This window comes from Balaenoptera acutorostrata, chromosome 2, assembly GCF_949987535.1.
Source record: "Balaenoptera acutorostrata chromosome 2, mBalAcu1.1, whole genome shotgun sequence".
NCBI lineage: Eukaryota > Metazoa > Chordata > Mammalia > Artiodactyla > Balaenopteridae > Balaenoptera > Balaenoptera acutorostrata.
Window position 1 is genome coordinate 103,465,126 of NC_080065.1, and position 27,450 is coordinate 103,492,575.

A 27,450-nucleotide genomic window follows, 5' to 3' on the forward strand; every position below is an offset into this window, starting at 1 on the left:
TACCACCTGATCTCACTTATATGTGGAATCTAAAAAACAAAAACAAACCAAACAAAATGAAAACAGAATCATACACACAGAGAACAAACAGGTGGTTGCCAGAAGGAGGGGTGGGGAGGTGAAGTAGGTGTAGAAGATAAGAGGTACAAACCTCCAGTTATATAATATATAATATATAAGCCACAGGAATATAATATACAGCATAAGGAATATGGTTAGTAATATTGTAAAAAGTTTGTACATGTACAGATGGCTACTAGAGTTATGGTGATCATTTTATAATGTATGCAAATGTCAAATTATTATGTAGTAACCTGAAACTAACATAATAGCATACATCAATTATGTTTCAATTTTAAAAAAAGGTTTTCCAGATATGAAAATAAAGTGGGCCAAAAACTCCTTGTTGCCTACAAAATACCTATTCTTTTCTTCTTTCTCAGTAGCAGAATTCAATTTTGTTGGGACTGTGATACGTTCAGCTAAAACAAAAATCATTTCCCCACCTCCCTTGTGGTTGCTATAGTTATACAACACAGTTCTGGCCTAAGAAATGAAAACAGTAAAATTTCCTAAAAGAAAAACGGAATCAGTTGGTAGTGCTGCATTCTGCTGAAGCATGGGCACAGTGCTGAGATGCTGCCGGTGGGAGCACCATTCTACAGCCTCGAGTAAATAGAAGGGAAGGGCCATTTGCAACAACATGGATGGATCTGGATCCATGTTCTGCTAAGTGAAATAAGTCAGACAGAGAAAGACAATACTGTACGATATCACTTATATGTGGAACCTAAAAAATACAACGACCTAGTGAATATAACAAAAAAGCAACAGATTCACAGATACAGAGAACAAACTAGTGGTTACCACTGGGGAAAGGGAAGGGGGAGGGGCAATATAGGGGTAGGGGACAAAGAGGTACAAACTGTTATGCATAAAGTAAGCTACAAGGACCTAGAGATAATCATACTAAGTGAAGTAAGTCAGACAGAGGAAGACAAATATCATAAGATATCACTTATATGTGGAATCTAAAAGAAATGATACAAATGAACTTATTTACAAAACAGAAACAGACTCATAGACTTTGAAAACAAACTTATGGTTACCAAAGGGGAAAGGAGGGGGAGGGATAAATTAGGAGGTTGAGGTTAACATATACACACTACTGTATATAAAATAATCAACAAGGACCTACTGTATCTGGAACTCTACTCAATATTCTGCAATAACCTAAATGGGAAAAGAATCTGAAAAAGAATAGATACATGTAGACGTATAACTGAATCACTTTGCTGTACACCTGAAACTAACACAACATTGTAAATCAACTATACTCCAATATAAAATTTTTTAAAAATTTTGGGACTTCCCTGGTGGTGCAGTGGTTAAGAATCCACCTGCCAATTCAGGGGACATGGGTTCAAGCCCTGGTCCGGGAAGATCCCACAGGCCGCGGAGCAACTAAGCCTGTGCACCACAACTACTGAGTCTGCACTCTAGAGGCTGCAAGCCACAACTACTGAGCCCGCGTGCCACAACTACTGAAGCCTGCGTGCCTAGAGCCCATGCTCTGCAACAAGAGAAGCCACTGCAATGAGAAGTCCGTGCACCACAGCAAGGAGTAGCCCCTGCTCACCACAACTAGAGAAAGCCCGTGTGCAGCAACAAAGACCCAATGCAACAAAGACCCAACTTATTTTAAAATAAAATAAATTTATTTTAAAAAATTCTTTTTAATGAAAAAATAAAATAAGCTACAAGGATACAACATAGGGAATATAGCCAATATATCATAATAACTATAAATGGAGTATAACCCTTAAAAATTGTGAATCACTACACTGTACAGCTGTAACATATAATATTATACATCAGCTATATTTAACTTAAAAAAAATAGTAGGGAAGGGCCAAGAGAAGTGCTGTCAGGACCTCCAGGAAGCAGACACTGAATCAGAGTTAGGAGTGCAACTCTGGCATTATTGGGAGGGTAAAGATCAAAAGTGGTATTGGAGGGGGGTAGGGGATTGGGCCACAAAGGCCTTCAGATTTTCTGATTTGAAAATCTGACCACGCTTATGAGAGGAAAGGGGGAAGAAGGCAGTATTGAACAAGAGGAGCCTTGAATTAAGATGCAAATCTCACAAAATTTCAGCAAAGCCAACAGGAACCTCCAGAGCAGAGACTGTCCATTTGATGAATCCTATATCAGAAAGAATGGCCATGCCCCAGTGTCTTCTGCTATGCTCAGTCATTACTTGGGGGCTGCCTGGGAAAAGTGTGGCCCTGCATCAAAAGCTGAGGCAGATCCCGAAAGCGTTGCATTTGGAGTCTCTCAAGACGGCAAATTCTTCCTTGAAGGAAGATCTAAGCAGTAGACCTGCATGGCCACCACCACAGTGAAGGTCTCAGCCCCGACATCGTTAAGCTGGGATTACTGCCGGCAACTCCCCATTTCTGGCTTCTCATTGTGTCAGGAAAATGAAACCACTAATTTATTTAGTCCTGTGTTTGGGGGTTTCAGTTCTCTGTGCTTCTATAAATTATCAACTCAGATTCCACTGGCTGAGTCTCTAGTTAACAGTAAATTAGGTGCCTGGGGAGATACATTCACCACCATTCCAGGCTATGAGAGCTCTAGTCAATGAAACAACAGCCTGGGCGCAATGCTGTCACCAGGCAAATATGAGCACCAGTTTCCAGGAGAATTTTAGTGACAACAACTTGAATAATTGTTTGCAAAAAACAGAAATAATAGGCTTAATGAGTGTCTGCTTGGGGGGCTGATGTTTGGGCATTAGTGTAAGCATTTTCAGATAGCTACTCACATCAAAGAAATTACTGTTTTCTTCTGGATTCTTAACCGCATTGTCAGTGCTTGAAATGCTAGAAGTTTGACTTCCAGATAGCCTTAGGAAGCACACTTTTATCTCTCTGGACTTCAAATTCCTCTTTACAAAACGAGGAGGTTGATTATGTACCACTGCAAGTATTTAAAACAGAGGGGATTGAAGGCACAGAATGGGTAACACAGGTGATGGAGAAGCTGAGAGTCGAACAGGTGATGATGCCATAACCCAGATATTAGCAACAACAGGATGCCAATACCACCTTTAGGGTGGAGAACAAAGAGAAGAGGTGGTACTGCTGGAACTCAGGACAGTCCATCAGCCAACAAAGCCTGACGCACGCAGAGCCTGTACAGTGGGAGCTGGAGCCACGTGATAAATTCACCTGCTGCCAGAGCATCAGCCCAAGGCAGAGGGAGGAGGGAAAATACCCTGGCTTCTCCCAACCTCCCTTGGGGATCTCACCAGTGCCTCCACTGGCTAAAGTCAGTGAGAAGCTAGCAAACACAAGACTTTGGTAAACCACAGCCTTCGTGGGTCAGCCCCTCCGTGATAGAGAGCACAGCAGCAGAAGGACAAAAAAAAAAGGAACTCAGGCAGAGCAGGTCCAAGACCATCATAGTCTAGATCAAAGGCATCTACATTTTTTCAGAAGTAGGTCACAAGAAAATAAAAACATAATTGGGAAGACTGCTTGAACTGTTGATAATGGTAGCGAGAGAAGATCAATGATTATCATATAAACATGGAACTTTACTCAGAAATAAGGCAAGTGTATACCAAGGCATTATTCATACTCATGATCTCTTGATTCATCAAATGGGTCTGGTGTAACTAGCTGAATTCAGATAGTTCAAAATTATATAATTAATAAAACTCATTTCCATCATATCTGCTAACATGATTCCTGCTAGCTGCCACCCATTCAGCATGAGCTAATTTGTGTGTGTGATTTTGTTTGGTGATTTTTTTTAAGTTAACCAAAAGTTCCAGGTAGCTAGGACCCAGAGGTGGGGTAGCTGTGCTGCTCTGAGGACCTCTTACTGGATGCTGGGCCAAGACACCACAATTCCTCCTAATTTAATAGTCCCCATTTCTCCAGGGTAAGAGCACCTTCCACTGAGGAAAGGCTCCCAAAAGCTTTAAGGAGGTGGTGCATCTGTCACATGGTCATGCCAACATCATCAGCCTCCACCAGGCCAAGGGGTACTGACTCTTGTCTAGGAGTTCTTTAAGCCTAGTTCTTACAGTCACACAAATGATTCATAAGGGAGTTCAGAACCGCTGAGAGCTTCCTGGAGCCATAAACACTTATCCATCTCTAGACCTTTGGGGCACCAAACTTCTAAAATGAAATCTTTGGATGTCAAACAAAGCTAAGCCAAAAGTGAAACTCCTCAACCCCATCATCCTGGTTTGTTCTCTAGAATAGGGGTCCCCAACTGGTCCGCAGCCTGCTAGGAACAGGCCACACAGCAGGAGGTGAGCAGCGAGCGAGCAAAGCTTCATCTGCCGCTCCCCATCGCTCACATTACTGCCTGAACCATTCCCCCCAACCCCCCGCCACCGGTCCGTAGAAAAATTGTCTTCCACGAAACCAGTCCCTGGTGACAAAATGGTCGGGACCGCTGCTCTAGAAGCCTGCTGGGCACTGCATGTCAGCCAACTGTGCTGAAGGCACACAGTTGAAGCCTAGCACTTCTGTGTTTCATGAGCAGCATTTTAATGTCCCCCCCCAAAAGGATATGAGTTAAAAATGACCAACATAAACACAAGCTTGTGCTTTTCTCTATTCGCTCAAGGAAAGGGTATAATTCCATAACTACAAAGCCCCTGTTACCATCCTTCAGCTTCTCCTCTGAATCCAGAGTTCCAGCCAAGGGTGACGTAGTAACTTCGGTTCCAGAAGGGCAATGCGATGGCTGAGTGGAGAGCATTGCATTTCAGCCTTAGCTCAATAAAGCCGACCCAGCAAAAAACAGAAGCGCTTATCAGTGAGGTAACAGACAAACAAAATTTTCTTTGTGGCTTAAAAACTATACTCCCATGCACCCCATTTTAAGAATTTAGGAAAGAGTGAAGCAACCTAAATGTCCATAGACAGATGAATGGATAAAGAAATGTGATACATATATACAATGTACAATGGAATATTACTCAGCCATAAAGAAGAATGAAATAATGCCATTTGCAGCCACATGGATGGACCTAGAGATTATCATACTAAGTGAAGCAAGCCAGAGAGGGAAACACAAATACCATATGATATCACTTATATGTGCCGTCTAAAAAAAAAAGATACAAATGAACTTATTTATAAAATAGAAATAGACCCACAGACATAGAAAGCAAACTTATGGTTACCAAAGGGGATGGGGGCGATAAATTAGGAGTCTGGGATTAACATGTACACACGACTATATATAAAATAGATAGGGGCTTCCCTGGTGGCGCAGTGGTTAGGAATCCGCCTGCCAATGCAGGGGACACGGGTTCGAGCCCTGGTACGGGAAGAGCCCACATGCTGCGGAGCAACAAAACCCGTGCGCCACAACTACTGAGCCTGCGCTCTAGAGCCTGCGAGCCACAACTACTGACCCCGCGTGCCTCAACTACTGAAGCCTGCGCGCCTAGAGCCCGTGCTCTGCAGCAAGAGAAGCCACTGCAACGAGAAGCCCATGCACTGCAACGAAGAGTAGCCCCCGCTCGCCGCAACTAGAGAAAGCCTGGGCGCAGCAACGAAGACCCAATGCAGCCAAAAATAAACTAATTAATTAATTTTTAAAAATAAACAAAAATTTTAAAAAATAGATAACCAACAAGTACCTACTGTACAGCACAGGGAGCTATACTCAATATTTTGTAATAACCTATAAGGGAAAAGAATCTGAAAAAACAGAGAGCTGAATCACTGTGCTGTACACCTGAAACTAACACAACATTGTAAATCAACTATACTTCAATTTAAAAAAAAGAATTTAGGAAGGAGTAAATATGGCCAACTGTCAGGTTAAGGGAAGAAATCCATGAAACTAGGTGGGAAAATTTATCTGAGAAAGAAATTTTTTAAAGGAAGGTATTTAAGGCAATATAAAGGTTTATCTTATTTACATTTAACATTTAATGGTTGGAAGGTTAAAGTTTGGGAACAAGAATTGCTGCTATTCGCCTAGAAGCAAATGATTATATTTTAAAGAACTTTACCCTCTCACAGGTCTTTGAGGAGACCTGTCATAATGTCAAGCCCTGATCTTTTTCTTGAAAGGAAGCAAGAGACATAAGAATTAACTCTATAGAATGGCACTGTGTCCAGTGCTCTCAAGGCAGCTAAAAAGAAGGAAAGAGCAGACAGCCAGTCTGAAAAGGACAAAGGGGAAGGGGCATCTCAGATTTCAAGATAAGTTCACTCGACAGAAAAACAGGATGTAGACTCTGTGATGAGGGGACTTCAGGTCATTACCTCTATTACAGGCTGGGGTCCTGCAGTTGATTCCTCTCTCTCTCTCTCTCTCTGCCTTTATGCCCTTCCTCCACCCAACCTCATCTTTTCTCTGCAGGAAGCAGATAATTAACAAGCGCCCCTAAATGGAGGCCCCTGTAATCATTCCTTAATGTGTTTTCCAACTAAGTAAACAAGAATCTGGGGCTTTTTAAACCAGTTCAACATATGGGCCCAAAAACAGAAAATTTACACTTACGGCTACTGTCAATGGCCTTTCCACATTTAAATGTGTTTTCTTCAATCTTGTGCTACTATTTAAAATGGCCAGTTCTACAGAAAACTGTCCCTCTGGAGAAAGTGCTGTGATTTCCAGTGTGTGAGGGCAACAGAGCACTTTAAGGCAACTGATCTCAAAGGGAGCAAAACACACCAGCACCCAAGAGGAAGAGGGGCCACAGGAGAGGCAACCAACTGTCTTCCACAAAGATGTTCTGGGTGGACACGGGGGAGAGCTTAGTTGAAAGAAAACATGGGGAGGAAAAGGAGGTCAGCGTCCAAAAGCACCTAAGCACCGACTCGATACCAAATAGGAAGTTAAAATAATATCATTTCCAAGATGAAAGGAAGAGTTTTAGGTTGTCAGACCCAACTTTCTGAACTTTAATTTTTTTTCTACAGTAGACTCTCTCAGTTCTGGGGGCACATTGGAATCACCTGGGGAGTTTTAAGCTTTAAATCTGATGTCTGCTCCCATGTGGAACCAATTAAAGAAGACTAAACGAGGGAAAGGGGCAAGCACAGGGAGCTTTAAACAACTCCCCAGATGATTCTAATGTGACAGGAGGGTCGAGATCCACGGGACTCCACCCCCCCCCCCCCCTTGATCAAGCAGCCACACTCGGAACATCTCCACTGACAAGGAATTCACTACCCTCCATGGAAACCCATTCCATGTTGAGACCATTCTGATTTTTCAAAGTTTTCCCTACGTTGAAGTTAAACCTGCGTTTTGTACCATCCCTCAATTTGTCCTTGTTCTGCCCAGAAGCACCATGGAAATCTACCCAATACGTATATCAAATTCTGGAATGACACAAACCTGGAGAGCTTCTTTGATAGCACAATTGACAGGCTGAGGGCAAACTGAACAAAATGAAATCCAACAGGTATCCACAACCTTTTTTCCTTGGGGCTAAGAAAGTATAGCACGAGGATGGGAGAGAAAGGGCGTTCGCTAGCAGCAGGAGTTACATGATAGATTTCTGGGGTAGGGATGGAGGGCTGGGGGGCAAGAACTCCACCCGAGTCATCAGGGTGACATGGCTTCAGAAACCCCTCGTGCTCTCCCAGGCTGCATCCATAGACATGAGATCTCCAGAAGAGGGTTAATCAGGAGACACACCTGTAGGAGAGAATACGTGACCACGCTTCAAAAGCGATAGAGAAAAACAGAAATGAACCCAACAGTGAAAAACTTTTGAAGGTTCAAATAAAGAACTGGTAGGGGGAAGGGGGATGAAAAAGAAAGCATTAAAGTGAGGAAGAGGAAACTAGCATTTGAGTATATACTCTGTGCCAGCTGCCCTACATACATCACTTCAGATAATCATCAAGACAGCCTCTGATACATGTAACTGTTTCACTTTGTTATTCAGCAGAAACTAACACAACATCGTAAAGCAATTAAACTCCAATAAAGACGTTAAAAAAAAAAAGACAGCCTCTGAAGTTACCTATTTAATGAGAAGATATTTACAGAGCCTCAAGGGATAAAACTAGAAAGAAAGGGTGGGTTTGGAGCTTTAAAAAAGACAGATATCTTCAATTTTTTTTGCTTTCCTTTTCTTTTTGGGTCTCCTTGGAAGACTGAGATTACAGGCCTCAGTTGGTGGGACTCAGTTTATTGGTCCACACAGACTCCTCTCTTATTTATTCGTTAACTCCTTTGTCTCTTCACATGTATATTTGTAAATCCCCATGGCCTACCAGCATTTCTCTGCCTCTTCATAAACAATGTATATTCTTTGATTTGCATATGTTCTTGTAAAATTTTGTATGTATTCTGTAAATTTTCTTTTCCCATACTTCACCACTTTCCACTAGAGTTTGTACCTCTTTCTTGTTAATTTGCAATAGTTTTCAGATATCAGTCCCTTGTTGGCATTAGCACTTTATTTATAATGTCTGTTAACATTCTAATCATTGTATCAACAATAACATTGCCCAGGTGTAATCGAAATCAACTTTTTTTTTAAAGATTTCACATTTGAGGATTTAGTTAATAAATCCTTCCCCACCTTAAGATCACAAAGAAATTGTACATTTTCTTCTAATAACTGGATAGTTTAAACTTTCACATTTAGGTCTTTCATTCATCTGGAATCTGCCTTTGTATATAGTGTTATAACAAGGTCAATCTTATTCTTCTCTGTATAATGTGCCTGTCCATCCAGTAGTGTACTACACAATCCTTCCTTTCCCCATTGACTTGTGGTGCCACCTTTACGATATATTAATTTCCACTCAATATACAAATCACATTGAGCTCTCTATTCTGTTCCATTGATCGATTTGTCTGTCCTTGTACCAATATCACACTGTTTTCATTACTATGGCTTTGTAGCATGTCTTAATATCTGCCAGGGAATGTTATTCCGTTTACTTTTCTTTTGCAAACTTGGCTGACTATGGAAAAGTTCGGGAAACCGGCTGTACAACATTCTGCTTATAGTTAGCAATACTGTACCGCACATTTGTTAGGAGCATAGCTCTCATGTGTTTACAATTTTTAAAAAGATATTGGTGTACTATTTGTGGACTTTCATTATTCTGTATAAATGTTCAAGTAAAGGCTATCAAATTCATCAAAAAATCCAAACAGAATTTTTATCAGGATTGAATTGAAATTATAGATAATTTAGGGAAAATTGCCGTCTTCATTATATTAGTCATTTCATCCAAGAGCAGGAAATGTTTCTCCATTTATTCAGATCATCCTTTATGCCTTTTCTTTACATTTTAATTTTTTCCCCATAGAGCATGTGCAGTCTTGGATAAATTAACTCCTAGATACAGTCTGTCTTGCAGAAATTCCTACATGCGGATTGATAGACAAATGATATCAGTATAACAGAGAAGCCTCTGGCTAATATGGGATTTTCCCAACACCGTTCATATCCTGTGCTATCCAGCCACAGCAGCTGTATGCTAAACAGCTAACCCAGCTGCCATTGGCTCCTCCAATCAAGACCCTTCACTATCTTGGTCTGTCCTTCATCTGCTTCAAGTCCCCAGTGTGTGGTAGCCAGTACCTCCCTAGACCTCAGTCTTTAACCTTAGCACCACAGATAGATCAGGAGACCCTGTTTCTTCCCAGCCAGTTGTTTACCTTCCCAGTTGGGCGGCTCAAGCAGGTCTTGTTCTCAGGGAGCGCCCCAGGGAAGCAGATTTCAACGCAGACCAAGGAAGGGCTTTCTCACCCAGCTGCCCTAGGAGGGAGTGGTGCAGTCCCTTCTCTCTGCCTCAGTTTCCTCTAATCAGGAGGTCCTGGTGTGACTTGGAGTCTCCACACACCAGCCGAGGTCTCTCATCCTGAGTACCCGGAGCTCTCGTCTGCTGGGGAGGTTGAGGAAGAAGGGAGCGGGAAGAACCTGGCACCTTGGTGACACATTTTTGGACTCAGTGGGCAAAGGCCAGGCTCCAATGTCTGCCCGGTGCTGAGGCAGCCGCCCCTCCTGGCAGAGGGTGCGCTCACAGACACACTGTGAAGCTTAGTTCTTACTCTGGGTCCATAAGATGAGTCAGGCAGTTTTTCTTCTCTTCCATTGTCTGGAATATCCAGTGTAGGTTAGAAAACAACTGTTTCTTGAAAGTTTCTTAGAATTTACCTGTAAAACAATCTAAGCTTGGGGTTCCAGGGAGGGGAAGTTGTTAAATGCCATTTCAATTGATTTCATATGTACGATTCAAGTTTTCTATATTTGTGCTAGTTGTGACATTTTATATTTTTCAAGGAATGTATCCACTTCATCTACATTTTGAGTTCTCTCACATACAGTCATTCACAGTAGAGAAAAAGCCATAATTGGATAAGTAGAATACAAACATTAGAAATTAGCCATGTAAATGAAGAGATGTTTAATTGTGAGACTAAATGAAGTGTCCAGGACGAGCTTCTAAACCACGGACCGAGAGTTGCAGAGTTGCACAGTTCAAATTCATCCTGGCTAGCTGCACTGTGATGCCATCTAGTGGTAACTGTCCACTCGGGCTTCATTATAGACGGTAACAATGCTAGGACCCAGGCTAGCCAAAACTTCCAGGTCACTGGCAGAAATGCTAGGAATTTCCCAGTTCGCTGGTTGCCCATTGCTGCAGATTTGGGCTAAAGGGACTCCTTCTCCCTTTGAGGCCCCTTCAAAGATTGCTGTTGCCCCCCAACCCTACCCTCACACCCCCAACATGGCCCTCCCAGGAAAGATAAAACCTTAAGCCCACAGCCATTTGAGAACACGGGCAGGATACGTCATCATTCCTGATATATCAAGCTCATACTACTGTGAGATGTTTCTCTAATCTTTTATTATTTGTTTTAATATTCCTGTTGTATCTGTATTTATTTGACCATTCTCTTTCTGTATCATATTTAATTTTATCGACCTTCTTTTTCCTCGACATTTTTGTTAGAGTTTGTCAATCTCATTTATCTAGTCAAAGAAACAGCCTTTGATTTTGTTAATTTTTCTATTGCTTTATTGAGCTATAAAGGGTTTTTTTATTAGTATATAATTCATATACCATCAAACTCATCCTTTTTAAAGTGTACAATTCACTGGTCTTTTAGTATATTCACAAGAATGTGCAACTATTATCACTATTTAATTTCAGAACATTTTTGTTACCCCAAGAGAGCACCCATACACATTAGTCATCATTTTCCATTTCCTTCTCTTGCTCACTGATCTGTTTTATGTCTCCATAAATTTCCTATCCTGGATCAATCACATAAATGGAATCATGCAATATGTAGCCTTTTATGGCTGACTTCTTTCACTCAGCATAACGTTTTAAAGGTTTACCCACGTTGTAGCAGATATCAGTGCCTCTTCCTTTTTATGGTGGAATATTATTCCATTGCAGGCATATAGCATATTTTGTTCATCCATTCATTAGTTGATGGACATTTGAGTTTCTACTTTTGGGCTATTATGAATTATACTGCAACGAACATTCATGTACAAGTTTTTGTGTGGACATATGTTCTCAGTTCTTCCGAGTATATAACTAGGAGTCAAATGGTTGGGTCATGTGATAAATCTATGTTTAACTATCTGAGGAACTGCCTAACTTTTCCACAGTGGCAACACCATTTTACATCCCCATCAGCAAAATGAATAAGGGTTTCAATTTCTCCACATCCTAGTGGCTATGAAGGGGTATCTCATTATGGTTTTGATTTGAATTTCCCTAATGACAAATGATGTTGAGCATCTTTTCACATGCTTATTGGCATTTGTATATCTTCTTTGGATAACGGTCTATTCAAATTCTTTGCCCGTTTTTATTTGGATTATTTGTCTCTTTATTGTTGATTTGTAAGAGTTATTTATATATTCTGGATACTGGACTTTTATCCACCTCCTTTGAACAATTTCTTTGGCCAAGATTTTATGAGTAAACTCAGGGAATAGCAGCATTGAGAGGAGGCAGTAAATGAGGAATAGTGCCAGTCAGTTTACGTATGTTTTTATCAACTGTTTACCCCATCAGAGCTCTGGCATTGCCTGGACTTTACCATCCCAGCACCGAAGATTTGGGTCTTTGATAAGATTTCTACAATAAACCCCTATTTTTAGTCCATGATCTTGAGGATATTCCTGATCTGTTGGTACTTCATCTGTAAAATGGAGATATTATCCTTGAAGCTTCTTTTGAGGACTATATGATATAATGTATACAAACACTCGGCTTATAGTTGAAATAATAGATCCTCTTCCTCTCATTTTAACGTTTTTTTTAATTTTTATTTTTTATTTTTTTATTTATGGCTGTGTTGGGCCTTTGTTTCTGTGTGAGGGCTTTCTCTAGTTGTGGCAAGCGGGGGCCACTCTTCATCGCGGTGCGCGGGCCTCTCACTACCGCGGCCTCTCCTGTTGCGGAGCACAGGCTCCAGACACGCAGGCTCAGTAATTGTGGCTCACGGGCCCAGTTGCTCCACGGCATGTGGGATCTTCCCAGACCAGGGCTCGAACCCGTGTCCCCTGCATTGGCAGGCAGACTCTCAACCACTGCACCACCAGGGAAGCCCTCTCATTTTAACGTTTATTCCCACATTCTGCCTTCCAAAGTCTTAATCTCACATATTCTCACTGTTTAAATACAATGAAGGTTTTCTTCCCATACTGACTTTGGCCTGCCATGGGAAGAAGTACTTTTGCCTAGTTAGATATGTATGTTAGATATATAAATATTATGTATGTATGTAGTTACCTATCGCCAGCCTTCTAGGATGACTTTATGTCCCACAAAGTTAAAAACCAGCCCTAAGTTAAAAGCTAGCCTTCTTTTCTGATTGCATTTCTGAATATGGCCTGTGGCTTATCATTTATTTCCCATAGACATTGCTGAATGAACTTTTATCCTGAAGCTTCATTTGTTTAAAAGAATATTAACATAAAAGAATCCTCACTAGAGCTGCGAGGAAGATATATTACTCCATTTTTTTCTAGACATCTAGTGGCAGAAAGCACATATTTTATTAAGAAGATTCAAAAGACTATTGTTTACAAAAATGACTCACGGAAACCTGATTCACAATTGATTTCTAAAACATATAATGGGAAGAATAAGTCATAGAGTGGACATATGAGGAACTGGGCAATCCTTTTTTAGTCAGTGTCTGATACACCCAATCTTCTAAAAATCAATTTCAGTCTTGACCATTCTGGGATAGTTTGATAGGGAAGCTATTCAGCCAAAAAGGATGCTCAATAAGGAATCGTTAGCTCAGCATATAATATCCACACAAGGGAAGGGGTAATTTTAGAAAATTAAGAGCCCCGTAACTCAAAGGTAAGGCATTCCTAAGGTGATATTTTTAGTTTTGTATATGGTTTCTCCTTTATGCATATAAGGGTTCTCATTTTCAAAAGCCTTGGTTTGGCTTGAGGTAAAGTTCGGTTACTTTTAATTTTGTATCTTTTCCATAGCGGTGTATCTCTGTGGTCAAAAAATCTTATTCACCCTTCATATGAATGTGGCTCTTTTTTTTTTCTTTCTTTCTTTCTTTTTTTTTGAATTTTTGAATTTTATTTTATTTATTTTTTTATACAGCTTTTTCTTATTAGTTATCTATTTTATACATATTAGTGTATATATATCAATCTCAATCTCCCAGTTCATCCCATCACCACCACCCCCTGAATGTGGCTGACTCTTCCTAACATTGTCTGGAGGAAGGGTGAGAACACTATTACTATGCTGTCCACATGGTAGTCACTTAAATTCTTGTTACATTGATGAAAGAAAATATTCATAAAATTCCATATTCTCATTGGAATTCCTTATATTACCGAATGAATTGACCTTAACGTGAAGAACACGTTACACATAAAACAATTTGCAAGAGGGCCTTCATATTTAATCTTTATACCATTTGATTCGCATCACAAACATGTTATATAACTGATCCAAGGCTAAAAATGACTAAAACTCCCATGACTCTTCCTGCTGATGGTTTCTCTGAGCTGGTACAGAGTTAAAAATGTCATTTCTACAAATGAAAAATTGCCTTTACTGAAATTCAACAATTTCATGGTAATTATCCATCCATATTTCCTTTTCATATGCTTTCATTTGGATAAAATTTCATTTAATATCATCAAATAAGTTTTCTTTGGGGCACAGTGATTTTCATATTGTCAACTAATAACCAGTCAGGTGTGTGTCCTGGTGTTTCCCAGAATCACCCTTTTTTCCTTTTCCATTTTAAGTCAGTACTTTCCTTCTTAGTTTCAGGAATATTTTGTACTGAAGAGGCAAAATATCTCCAGATTTTTAGAAAAAGAAATTTTGTTCTTAAATCTGTGGCCAACTTTAGCTGCCAAAACTCAACCTCCTATTTACTCATTCACTACACGAGAGCTTACAAACCAAGCTCCAATCTCACCGATTCACAAAGAGTTCTGGAAATCCCACACACCTATGGGTGGGATCCACTGAAAGGATGTAGACAGGTGGCTCTCCTACTTAAGCAGGCATCAGAATCACCTGGAAACTTGTTAAAGCAAACTGCTGATTCAGTAGGTCTGATCTGGGCCCAAGAATTTGCATTTCTAGCAATTTCCTGGATGATGCTGATGCCGCTGATGCCATGACCACGACCTGAAAACCGCTGCATAAATCCCTCTGCACTAACCTCCAATCTGGAAAGATACTGACTTTTCTCAACACACACCAACTTTAAGGTTAAAAAGGTTAGAAAAACAGCTAAAACCCTCAAGAATTCATTTGCAGCCCTCACCTACTCTAGAGATCCTGGATTCCATAATCACTTGCTAAAGTCACTGCTACTGATTCTGTGGCCTTCTGGATTCTGGATCCTGGATCCTTTTCCCTTGCCAAGATTTTCAGAATTTTCCACATTCCCTCTGCTTCATTACTAGAGCACTGTTGCCCTTGTCTCAGTATCACATCACTGTTACTGATCTTCTGATTCGGATAAAAGCCCAATGAAGGAAAAACTTAGCTCCTTTTCCGAAGGCAGATGCCAACTGCTCACCAGGTCATGATTTCTCTAAAGCACTTTTAAGAGTTCAACATTTACTAGCAAGTCAGTAAGTCCCTCTTCATTTTAAAACCTCTCCATACTCAGAGGGAGGGGGCAATCTGGTATTAGCCTCTCTTATTGCAAACACTTTAATAGCTCGTGAACAATTCTGAGAGGTAAAAACACGTCCTCAGTAGACTAACGACTGCAATAGAGAAAGCATAAGAGCAGGAAAGGTGAGAATGTGGCTGGACTCACATCCCCTTAGAGTCATCTTAATTTATTCCTCTGCACTCCAAGCCATTTACAAGACACTTAAAACATAGCTTAGGCTCTATTAGAGTCCCTGGCACAAAGCAGGTTTGCACAAAGCACTGTTTTTTTGGTCATGGAGCAAAATCATGTACAGATTACCTTATGTCTAATACTGTATGTGAGATAGTTCAGGGAGCAATCATGGGTAATCTTTATCAAAACAAAAAAAAAACAAAAAAAAACCCTTTCTGAATGATCTTCTCACAGCTAACACAATGATTTAAGACAATGCCAAAGCATATTAACAACTACAATTAATTTATGGTAAAGAGCAAGGATTTAAAAGCACCTTGTTAATACAAGGTAAAAACACACTGTATTAGGTATCAGAGATCACCTGTTTCACTTGTGCAGCCCAGTCTCCACGTAACAGAGTCAGAGAGGAAAACTCAGTGGTTAAAATATCCAAAATGATGTCGCCATCCTAGCACCTAAGTAGATGGAGGACACGTGTCAGCCATGCTTGCCATTGTCTGGTTCTAGCTCCCTAATTTACACTTGCCATCTCTGAACCTCTAAGGCCTCTTCCCCTGTCACATTTGGAAAAAGGAAAACCTCATACTGTAGAGCAATGAAATTGATTTCCATTGGCCAAATAGAACAGGAAGGCTTCTTGCTTCAGAAGCACACCTCAGGGCTTTCCCTCAGGGTCTTCCCTACGTCAGGCGCCAGAGGCCACAGAAGCAAGGAGGGCCTCTGTCAGTCCACACACAGACCAGAATGAGTCAGGAGCGGCCTATTCCACTTTCCAGGCACCATCCTCACCACCTTCTTCCCCTCTCGTTAGGAAAAGCTCTCATTTCCACACTTAACACTTGTTGACTGATGAGACCTCAGGGTAAATGAATGCCAATGCTTCATCTCAACCAGGTGTTTACTTTTATATATCTTATCATGGATTAGAGATTGAAATGCTTTCTCCCCTTACGGGGATTTTAGCCATCAGCAAGTAGATGGAGTTTGTAGGGAGCACCTAAGAACCACTTTCTGGAAATGGAGGGGAATGTGATGGGTAGGAGGCAAGAGCCACAGGACAGCAGTGCCCCAGAAACACAGCCTCAGGGACTGGAGCCCTTCTTCCCCCAGCACGAATATCTCGTGCAGTCTCAGCCTGAATGCAGAGGGTTTCCTTTCCTTTCCCACCCTTTGACCCCACCCAGCCCTGCACCAAGTACTCAGATGCCAGCCTCCTAGGCTCATTTGGACACATGGGGGTGTTTCTGGTTGTCGCAAGGACTGCAGAGTAACCCTAGCATTTTCTAGGCTTCCTTGCTCATCTTTTCAAACTGGGCAGAGGGGGTCGGGATCACTCTGTGTGTGCGGATCAAATGCGGTAGCTTTGCATTATGGCGTGCACGTGTATGAGGGGGCTAATTTTTTTTTCCTTCCAATGTTATTGAGATATAATTGACATACAGCACTAACTACGTTTAAGGTGTACAGCGTAAAGATCTGCCTCTTCTACATCATGAAATTATTACCACAATAAGTTTAGTGACAACCATCACCTCATATAGATACAAAATAAAAGAAAAAATTTTTTCCTTGTGATGAGAACTCTTAGGGTTTACTTTAACAACTTTCATATATAACATACAGCAGTGTTAATCATATGTATCATGTTGAGCATTACATCCCTAGTACTTATTTATTTTATAACTGGAAGTTTGTACCTTGTTACCACCTTCAGATGCCCCCTCTCCTCACCCCTGCCTCTGGTAACCACAAATCTGATCTCTTATTCTATGAGTTTGTTCGGTTTTGAAGTATTATTGACCTACAGCACTATGTTAGTTCCCATTACACAACATAGTGATTCAATATTTCTATACATTCAAAATGATCACCACAATAAGTCTAGTTGCCATCTGTCACCATACAAAGATATTACATTATTATTGACTATATTCCCCACACTGAACATTTCATACTTGTGACTCATTTATTTTGTAACTGGAAGTTCATATTTCTTAATCTCCTTCACCTATTTCTCTCATCCCCCTTCTTCCCTCCCCTCTGGCAACCACCCATTTGTTCTCTGTATCTATGATTCTGTTCCTGGTTTGCTATGTTGGTTCATTTGTCTTGTTTTTTAGGTTTCACATAAAGGGAAATCATACAGTATTTGTCTTTCTCTGTCTGACTTTTTTCACTTAGCATAATACCCTCTAGGTCCATCCATGTTGTCACAAATAGCAAGATTTCATTCTTTTTTATGGCTGAGTAATATTCCATTGTGTGTGTGTGTGTGTGTGTGTGTGTGTGTGTGTGTGTGTGTGTGTATATACCACATATTCTTTATCCATTCATCTATTCATGGGCACTTAGGTTGCTTCCATAACCTGGCTATTGTATATAATGCTACAATGAACAGTGAAGTACATACATCTTTTTGAACTAATTTTTCATTTTCTCTGAATAACTACCCAGAAGTAGAATTGCTGGATCATACATTATTTTTCTTTTTATTTTTCTGAGGAAACTCCATACTCTTTTCCATAGTGGCTGCACCAATTTCCATCCCCACCAACAGTGCACAAGGATTCACTTTTCTCCACATCCTCGCCAACAGTTTTTATTTGTTGTTTTTTTGATAGCCATTCTGGCAGGTGTGAGGTGGTGGTATCTCACTGTGGCTTTGATTTACATTTCCTTGGTGATTAGTGATGTTGAGCATCTTTTCATGTGTCTGTTGGCCATCTATTTGTCTTCTTTGGAAAAATTTCTATTCAGGTCCTCTGCCCCTTTTTTCATTGGGTGGTTTGTTTTTTTGATATTGAATTGTATGAATTCTTTGTATATTTTGGATATTAACCCCTTATTGGATATATCATTTGCAAATATCTTCTCCCATTCAATAGGCAGTCTTTTCATTTTGTTGATAGTTTCCTTCACTGTACAAAAGCTTTTTAGTTTGATGTAGTCCCATTTGTTTATTTCTGCTTTTGTTTCCCTGGCCTGAGGAGACATATCCAAAGAAATAGTGCTAAGACCAATGTCAAAGAACATACTACCTATGTTTTCTTCTACGAGTTTTATGGTTTCAGGTCTTACATTTAAGTTTTTAATCCATTTTGAGTTTATTTTTGTATAAGGTGTGAGAAAGTAGTCCAGTTTTCCCAACACCATTTATTGAAGAGGCTGTCTTTTTTCCCATTCTATCTTCTTGCCTCCTTTGTCATAGATTAATTGCCCATGTAAGTGTGAGTTCATTTCTGGGCTCTCTATTCTGTTCCATTCATCTATGTCCCTGTGTTTGTGCCAGCGCAATACTGTTTTGATGACTAAAGCTTTGTAGTTTAGCTTGAACTCAGGGAGTATGATGATACCTCTTGTTTTGTTCTTTTTTTCTTAAGATTGTTTTGGCTATTCAGGGTCTTTTGTGTTTCTATACAAAATTTAGAATTATTTATTCCAGTCATGTGAAAAATGCCAGTGGTGTTTTAATAGGGATTTCATCAAATCTGTAGATTACCTTGGATGGTATGGTCATTTTAACAATATTAATTCTTCCAATCCATGAGTTTTTTATCATGAAAATGTTCAAATATGTACAAAAGAATAGTATAATCAACTAGCATATCACTTCAGTCCTACATGATTCAGTGTGCATTTCTATAACGTAAGAACATTTTCTTACATAAGCACTACACCACTGCTACCCTTAATAAAATTCCTTGATATCATCTAACATCCAGTCCATATTCAATCCTGAACTGGAGAGAAATATTTCTATTTTGTATGGATAGCAGGAAAACTAATAATATAGAAAAAATGATTATAGTAATATGATTATAGATACTGAACAACTATCAAAGGGAAACAAAACTTAAAAACATTTGGTTTGTTTAGCTGTATTAAAACAGTACTAATTAAGGCAAATTATTCAACTGCTTGATATTTATCCCCAGTGACAACAGATCATCATAACAATTATGCATGTCATTAAATGTGCCCAGGATTACAGCTGGAATCAAATAGAATGTACACAAGTGGTACAGGCATCTGCTTGCAACTTGAAAATTGTTTACTTCGAAAGAAATAGAATTGACCTGGATAATCTGTGTTCAGACCCAGGGAAGTGTAGCTGATATCAAGAGTACAAAAACAATTTTGAACTTCATCAAACTCCTGACAACCTTCTCTCATTACCTTTGCAATGATACATTATACTCTTAGCTAGGCGAGAAAAATGTTGATATGAAACTACAGCACAAGTACAAAAATGCAATTGTTCTGGGACCTCTGAGGAAGAGGTATGAAAATCTTGGAGCCTGGAGGACCAGTTTTGCACACTGTAGCTGTTTAATAACTCCTCTTCCTCCTCCTCCTCCTCCCTATGCCCACCTCAGTTTGCAGGACTGCACAGGTGAGGGTTCAGAAAACCGACCTGGAGCAAATTCCTTCTCATGACACAGTTTGTCATTTGGAAAACACTGATGGTTACATCAAAAGGCTTTCTGCAATGTTACTGCACTACCTTCAGAGCAAATTTGCACAGTCCCTTCTAAATCTAGATTTAAAAAGGATGTACTTATTTCAAAGGAAAAAGGATTAAACAGAAGGTGAGGGGGAGCTCCAGGCACTTAAGTCTCCTTCCAATCTGGCAGTGAGTGTTTGCCATTAAGGCAGCCTCAGACCCTTGTTCTCATCCTCTCCAGGCCTTGTGTCCACTTGGTTCTTTGGACACAGAATCTAGTGAACTCAGGGACCCCAACTTACCCCAGTGGTCAACCAAGACTGTCTTAGAATCCTTCTGGCAAAAGTAACCTCAGAAATGTTGACCTCAACTCATTAGTGAGGTTGTAAGCATAACTGGGCAGCTTTTGCTAAGTTCACATTAGCCACAGCCTTCTGCAAAAGGGGAAGAAAGAAAGAGGGAGTGAGGGAGGGAGGAAAGGAGAGAGGGAAGGGAGGGCTGAGCTTGGAAATGGACTCTCTGAAACCAAAGTACTGGTGAACTTGTTAAAGATTTTTAAGTCTGACAGGCCAGCTTTCCCAAACCATGGCAGCTGTAAAGCGAATATAATTATACTTAGCAGAAGCCACCAGAATTTTGAAGTTACCCTAAATTTAAAGCTTCTGGGAGACTTAATTAAATTTAATGAAAACCATAGCTGCTAAACAAAGATGTTGTAGCTCCTACTTAGTTATTCCTGAGAAAATTAAGTAGCAATCATGAAGACATACCTCAGCTTTCACATTTAAGCCGCTAGGTAGTAATGCCCAAAGTCTATAAATAAGGTAATGCTCTCTTCTTTTCATTAGCCAGTAGCATTGTCAAACTACTCATCTGCTCCTGTAAGAAAGAAAATCAGAACTAGAACAGAAGGAAAAAATAAGAGGAAAGAAAAAGGAAGTACAGGGAAGTTATCCTAAGTGTGATATAGGGTAATATCCTAGCGGACTTCAAACCCTTGAGCTCCTCCACCATCCCCACCACTCCCTCCTGTGGCATTTCTTTTGTTTTTTAAAAAATTGCATGTTGTCTGCCATTGCAGAATTAGTACCCAGTTAGTTCAGGTCAGGATGGATGTCTGTAAATCACAGCACCAGAATACGTGGCTCGTTATGCTCCCATGGTAATCTTACTTAACCTGGACTATTTATATGTAGAAATAATCATGATCCTTTTGATGGATTTGAGCAACAGGATGGTAGAGATAGAGTGAAACCTGACCCCAGGCAGAAATTCTACTCTCGGACTAGTACAGGGAGGAGGGGGAGATGAAGTGGCCTAATCTGCCTTCACGGAGGGCAACCAGACAGTCCAGGACGGGGTGCGTAAACAGTAATGTGCACCAGAATCCCCTGGAGGGAGATTGCGAGACCTTATCCTAAGAGCTTCTGATACAGTAGGTCTGAAGTTGGGCCCCAAAACTTGCCTCTCTAACAAATTCCCAGGAGACACGAATACTGCTGGTCCAGAGACCATATTTTGTTTTCATTTTTTTTACTTTTAGTTTTTTTGTTTGTTTTTTGTTTGTTTTTAATTGGGGTACAGTTGTTTTACAATGTTGTGTTAGTTTCTACTGTACAGCGAAGTGGAGTTCCCTGTGCTATACAGCAGGTTCTCATTAGTTACCTATTTTATACATATTTGTGTATATATGTCAATCCCAATCTCCCAATTCATCCCACCACCCCTCTTTCCCCCCTTGGTGTCCCTACATTTGTTCTCTACATCTGTGTCTTTATTTCTGCCTTGCAAACCAGTTCATCTGTAACATTTTTCTAGATTCCACATATATGCATTAATATACGATATTTGTTTTTCTCTTTCTGACTTACTTCGCTCTGTATGACAGTCTCTAGGTCCATCCACATCTCTACAAATGACCCAATTTTGTTCCTTTTTATGGCTGAGTAATATTCCATTGTATATATATACCACTTCTTCTTTATCCATTCGTCTGTCTATGGGCATTTAGGTTGCTTCCATGACCTGGCTATTGTAAATAGAGCTTCAATGAACATTGTGGTACATGACTCTTTTTGAATTATGGTTTTCTCAGGCTGCATGCCCAGTAGTGGGGTTGCTGGGTCATATGGTAATTCTATTTTTAGTTTTTTGAGGAAGCTCCATACTGTTCTCCATAGTGGTTGTATCAATTTACATTCCCACCGACAGTGCAAGAGGGTTCCCTTTTCTCCACACCCTCTCCAGCATTTGTTGTTTGTAGATTTTCTGATGATGCTCATTCTAACTGGTGTGAGGTGATACCTCATTGTAGTTTTGATTTGCATTTCTCTAATAATTAGTGATGCTGAGCATCTTTCCATGCATTTGTTGGCCATCTGTATGTCTTCTTTGGAGAAATGTCTATTTAGGTCTTCTGCCCATTTTTGGATTGGGTTGTTTGTTTTTTTGATATTGAGCTGCATGAGCTGTTTGTATATTTTGGAGATTAATCCCTTGCTTAGTTAGCAAATATTTTCTCCTATTCTGAGGGCTGTCTTTTTGTCTTGTTTATGGTTTCCTTTGCTATGCAAAAGCTTTTAAGTTTCATTAGGTCACATTTGTTTATTTTTGTTTTTATTTCCATTACTCTAGGAGGTGGGTCAAAAACATCTTGCTGTGATTTATGTCAAAGAGTGTTCTTCTTGTTTTCCTCTAAGAGTTTTATAGTATCCAGTTTTACATTTAGGTCTTTTATCCATTTTGAGTTTATTTTTGTGTACAGTGTTAGGGAGTGTTCTAATTTCATTCCTTCACACGTAGCTGTCCAGTTTTCCCAGCACCACTTATTGAAGAGCCTGCAGAGACCATATTTTGAAAACCACAGGTCTAAGACATACTGTCTCAGAAGTTTAGAAAACAGAGGCATGTTTGGGAAATGGTTTGGTATTAGGTGAATCCAATCCAAAACATAGAAGATACGGTTGAGACAACTAAGCCAGCAATGATAGAAAGCAGATGGGTAATGGGTGAGTCCCAGAAATCTGCCCCATAAGGGCAGGCCCTTCACCATCAGATGAGGAGTAAAGTCTCACCCTAGGAAAAGTGAACAGAGCTGGGTGGGGTCCCAAAGCCATGATCAACCTGCTGAAATCAGATCAGGACCTCAGCCCTCAAGGGAACCAGCCAATATGTTGTAGGGGGTCCCCAGGGGCTGATGGAATGAATCTGGGACAAAGAGCTTCAGGGAAGGGAAGCTGGGAGCATCTCCTACCAGAAAGAAAGATCCAACCCATCTGCAGGTAGACTGGAACACGTGCTCCCTCTCCTGGCATCAGAACTTTGACAACCAGGACCCACCCCACACCCCCACACAGACAAACTCTTGCCTGCAAGTGCTCCAGGGCCTGACAACCCCTGTATAAGTAAGCAAAGCTCCTGCATCACTGAACTCTACACTCATCTGACTACATTTAGAGCATTGTCTCTCCCAATTTAATGACTCATAAAGCACAGAACTATAAAGTGGTCTTATTAAAACATATTTCACAGTTAGCTAGTGGGAAGCAGCAGCATAGCACAGGGAGGTCAGCTCGGTGCTCTGCGATGACCTAGAGGGGTGGGATAGGGAGGGTGGGAGGGAGGCTCAAGAGGGAGGGGATATGGGGACATGTGTATGCATATGGCTGATTCACTTTGGTGTGCAAAAGAAACTAACACAGTATTGTGAAGCAATTATACTCCAATAAAGATCTATTAAAAAAACATATTTCACATTCATTTTCATCTAACTCTTAAAACAACCCCAAGAGATGCACCAAGAAAACAGCCAAGAGGAGGGATGCTCAGGAATCACAGGACTGGCTCTCAGACCCACCACTGTGTGAAGTTGGGATTGGCCTCCTGACTCCAAGGCTAACATTGTTCCCCTTAGTTCATATTCCTTCCCTTTTGAAAAGGATTTGTTTGTGGGGTTTTTTTTGGCGGGGTGTGGCTTGATTTTATATATTTATGTATTTATTTATTTTTATTAGTTCTTTTGAAAAAAATTTTTAATTCTTTTACTTTTATACAATTTTTAAAGGTTATTTTCTATTTACAGTTACTACAAAATACTGGCTATATTCTCTGTGTTGTACAATGTATCTTTTTTTTCAATTGAAATATAGTTGATTTACAATGTTGTATTGGTTTCAGGTGTACAGCACAGTGATTCAGTTATACATACATATATATCTATTTTTTTCAGATTCTTTTCCCTTATAGGTTATTACAAAATATTGAGTATAGTTCCCTGTGCTATACAGTAGGTCCTTGTTGGTTATCTATTTTATATATAGTGGGGTGTATATGTTAATCCCAACCTCCTAATTTATCCCTCTCCCCCACCCCCCTTTCCCGTTCAGTAACCATAAGTTTGTTGAAAACAATTTGAACCAACTCTACAGGAGGAATTTAATCTCTCCTGCTTCATTAAGCAAAAACAAAAAAATCAACAGATTATACCAGAAAACATATTTCATCATTACACTCAATTATGTAACACTTAGCACAGCCTGTTTTCCTACGAAAGTCCCTCCCTGCCTTCGGAAAAACAGAGTTCTCTATCACTAGAGGTAACCAAGAAAAGGCGGCACAAACACCCACCAGGTACATCAAAAAAGGAATTCAAGCATCCAGTGGGATGGATATTGACTGATGTTTCATTTTATTGATTTTAAATTCTCTTAATTTCTCTATTAAGCTCATTTTTAAAAACAGACTCAACATCCTTATTACCATTTCCATAATTTTTATGTGTAAAATGTTTCTGTGGGCACAGTAATTTTAAAAGACAATGAAAATTCAGTATTTTCACTGCAATGTTTAACATAAATGACAATGCATGTTTTCATACTTGCCAGTCCGTTTATTTTTGACAAGTTGAAGTACCCGGTAAAATGTTTCTTACCAGAATCCATGGGTTTGGAATTCCAAAATTAGAACAATACCCATACCTCACAATCCTAAGTATGTGTATTTCTTGCCCAATGGTATTTTTACTATCTGAAAGTGTTTTCTTTAATCTTCTTTGATGCACTTTCTCCTATTCTTTCTATTGCTCACACTGTAAACTTTGAAAATAAATGTCCTTAGGCATCAACTCTGTGATGTTTACTATAAAACCTGGCAAATTTTTAATGGGATCATTATAAATTCTGCTTGTTAAACCCAAGGAAAAGTATAGGTATATCAATATTTTAAATGGAAAGCCCATCAAGGCAACATGCCACACAGACTTAGGAGATTAGTGACGTGAGCTGGGTTTGATTGCTGGCGCCACTACATCCTAACTCTGTGACTTTGGGAAAGTTTTCTCTTTGGAAAAAATGATGAAAATTGCACATAACTCACAGGAATAGAATGCAATCATGTATGTGGGGCGCCGGCATAATGGATAAGGCAGCAGTGTTTCATAGTGATTTACAAAGATTGCCTGTATCCAAATCCCAGATCTGCCACTTAGCTATATGCTGTTGAACAAGTTATTGAACCTCCCCAAACCTGTCTCCTTGTCTTTATAATAGGGATGATGATATTATCTACTTCGTAGGCTTGTCGTGATGATTAGCTGGGATAATACTTGTAAAACCCTTGGCACTGGGTCCTGCAGCTGGTGGGCAACTCAGGGATGCTAGTTCCCTGTCCCAGCATCCTCTTCCCAAGCTGCCTCCAAGTTTCCCTACTCACTTCTCCCTAACTTGCCATCCTACTTTGCCCCAAAGGAAAAAAATATTTGTAAGGGAGAGGCAGAATTCCTTTTAGAGAAAGAATTATCTTTGTTTAGGCATATACACTGAAATCCTCCCTAGCTGTGAAAAGAGCTCCAATGGCCTGGTTGAGAAACAGAGCTAAACTGTTAGGTATATTGGCTTTATTAAGCATGGAGACGTGGGAGGTAAGGAAGGCAGACGTGAGAGGAGTCAGCCTATTTGGGGCTTTTCAACAGTGGGAGTGGCAAAGGCACTACTAAGAACCAGAGCATCTAGTATATTCCACAAGTAGCCTACTGGGCTAAGCTGTGAGGTAAACCCTCTGTGTTAATCCTAATGCTTCATTCCTGGTCTAGTACACATAACTACCTTGTGTAAATGGTTTGGGATAAAATATGAGCAAAAATGAATGCTGTTCTGCATTTAGATCCAATGCAATGATAAAAGAAGGGAATAACTGAATAAGGAGAGATGAGAGACTGCTAATTCAATGAAGTCAGAAAATTATATCAAAAGATGACTAGAAAAACTATTAACCACTGCTCCCCTCCCCAAGAATACTTGGACATGTTGGTAGGGACATGGGAGTTCGCATTGTAAGCAGGACGGAGACTCTTTGAATCAAATATTAAATGAAAGGTGACCAAAGAGGCTGAAAAACCCAGGCCCCCGCCACCTTCTTTCCACCAAGACTGCTGACATCTTGACTATGCCAATTCTCTTTTTTCATCACTGGTTTTCATTGGACATCTATATACAGTATTATTCCTACTTGATAAAGTGAAATAATTGGTTTCAAAGGAAGATTGGAACTTTAATGTTTATAGACTCCTAAAATCTTGAAACCAGAAGACCTTCTGGTGATGACCTAGTTCAAGCTCTTAACAACTAGGAAACCAGCCTAGAGAATGCTTGCCCAGTTTTCATGCAAGTTACCAGCAGCAAAAGGACTTGAGTTTTCAGCCAAGGGCAACTATTCCCTTCCTTATCATTGGCTGTTTCAAGTCAGAAAGCGAATAAAATTAAGCCTAAGTATGTAAGGGGGCTCATAAAACTAGGGAGCTATTACTAGTTGCCTGCATATGTTCCTGAGTTGTGATGTTAGTTAATCCATTTTAGCAATAGATAATCTCTTTATTTCAACTACACCAATCAATGCATTATTATATCAGGTAACTTTCTAACGTTCTCCTTAGAATAAAATATCATGATGAAACTCAATCTTTGAGATATAGAAGTGAAATTGAGTATGAAAGCAGACCCATTTGATTATCATAATTTCTGAAGTTTTTCATAGAGAACAGACTTGTGGTAGCCAAGGGGAAGGTGGGGCGGGGAGGGATGGATTGGGAGTTTGAGATTAGTAGATGCAAGCTAGTATATATGGGATGGATAAACAACAAGGTCCTACTGTATAGCACAGGGAACGATATTCAGTACCCTGTGATAAACCATAATGGGAAAGAATATGAAAAAGAACGTATATATATGAATAACTGAATCACTTTGCTATACAGCAGAAATTAACACAACATTGTAAATCAACTATACTTCAATACAGTAAATTTTTAAAAACTTCTGAAGTTTTCATTTGCTTTCCTATGTCTCGAACTGATTTTCAGGTGAGTTAAAGTGAACACAATTTACAAAATTCAATGCCTTTACAAAGAATATGAAATGTCAATATTTTCTGTTGTAGTCTAATTACTGAATAAGCAATTAAGCCAATTTTCACTGAATTTATGAAATGAAAATCAACTAAACACTTTAATTAACTTAATTTTGGAGATTTGTAACTTGGGATTTTTTTTTAAATGGCTGTGTGATAAAGTCATAGTCCTACAGCAATTCAATATGTTTACAGTAGTAATAATTTTACTTTTTAGATATACAAAGAAGATAAAGATGAGCTACTGTATGGAA

The 27,450-nt window shown here is 39.8% G+C and overlaps 1 protein-coding gene across 1 annotated transcript in view; it reads right to left on the reverse strand.

Annotated features, from left to right (window-relative positions):
- Window positions 1-7,188: 7,188 nt before the first annotated feature.
- Window positions 7,189-27,450, reverse strand: part of LOC130707137 (peroxisomal multifunctional enzyme type 2-like) — a 75,796-nt gene continuing 55,534 nt past the window's right edge. The window contains exons 15-16 of the mRNA XM_057540368.1: window positions 20,566-20,674; window positions 7,189-7,695 (exon numbers count right to left, since the gene is read on the reverse strand). Of these exons, the coding sequence (XP_057396351.1) occupies window positions 20,661-20,674 (14 nt within the window). The 3' untranslated portion in view covers window positions 7,189-7,695; window positions 20,566-20,660. The remainder of the gene's footprint in view (window positions 7,696-20,565; window positions 20,675-27,450) is intronic.